The sequence below is a fragment of the Limulus polyphemus genome, unplaced genomic scaffold, assembly GCF_000517525.1.
Source record: "Limulus polyphemus unplaced genomic scaffold, Limulus_polyphemus-2.1.2 Scaffold1604, whole genome shotgun sequence".
NCBI classification, from domain to species: domain Eukaryota; kingdom Metazoa; phylum Arthropoda; class Merostomata; order Xiphosura; family Limulidae; genus Limulus; species Limulus polyphemus.
Window position 1 is genome coordinate 170,339 of NW_013667214.1, and position 855 is coordinate 171,193.

Here is an 855-nt window from a genome sequence, read left to right on the forward strand (position 1 = left end):
GTATATATATATATATATATATATATAGCTGGAATATTTGGTGTGCTAACTATAGTCTTTGCACTCCTGGAATCAATGCCATTTGGCTTGGTGTATAAAGAGTGTTAAAATATTTAATGATTGTATTAGTAGTCAGTTGATATAGGCAGTATTAAAGGTATGTATTTTGTGCTGAAAGTATTACTCGTTTTAAAGTTTATCCTTCCTAAATGACTAAACACTATACTTGAGTATGTATATAAGCTATTTATTGTAACAACAAGTTTAGGCAGTGTTTGCACTTTTAAGAAAATTAACTATACAAATGTGTTTTAAGCACATATATATACATACCAAATCATAATGTAATTTTGTTGTTAGTTAGTGACAAGTACTTCACAAATTCATAGTGAGTAAATAATTATCATCATTGTGCTAATTATCTGTACAAACCCTGAAATAATGTAAATAACGAAGGTACTGTACAAACCCAGAAATAATGTAAATAATGAAGGTACTGTACAAAACCCTGAAATAATGTAAATAATGAAGGTACTGTACAAAACCCTGAAATAATGTAAATAATGAAGGTACTGTACAAAACCCTGAAATAATGTAAATAATGAAGGTACTGTACAAACCCAGAAATAATGTAAATAACGAAGGTACTGTACAAACCCAGAAATAATGAAGGAAGTTTTATAAGTGTTTTGAAAACTGCCAACATTCTTATTATATACAGGTCAGTGCCCCGTGATAAACGAGATCTTCAGTTAGCTTTGAGGGCTCATCGGGAACGCAACATGTTGCTGTCTCGACTGAACAGTGAACTTAATCAAGAACTATCTGAAGTGATGGAAGAAAGAATAGCTTTAG

General features: G+C 30.8%; 1 protein-coding gene across 1 annotated transcript in view; it reads left to right on the plus strand.

Moving 5' to 3' along the window:
• Positions 1-851, plus strand: part of LOC106464275 (ralBP1-associated Eps domain-containing protein 1-like) — a gene marked incomplete at its 3' end in the record, with an annotated part of 88,806 nt that extends 87,955 nt beyond the window's left edge. Inside the window, exon 22 of the mRNA XM_022391982.1 lies at positions 722-851. Coding sequence (XP_022247690.1) covers positions 722-851 — 130 coding nt within the window. The remainder of the gene's footprint in view (positions 1-721) is intronic.
• Between the last annotated feature and the right edge of the window lie 4 nt (positions 852-855).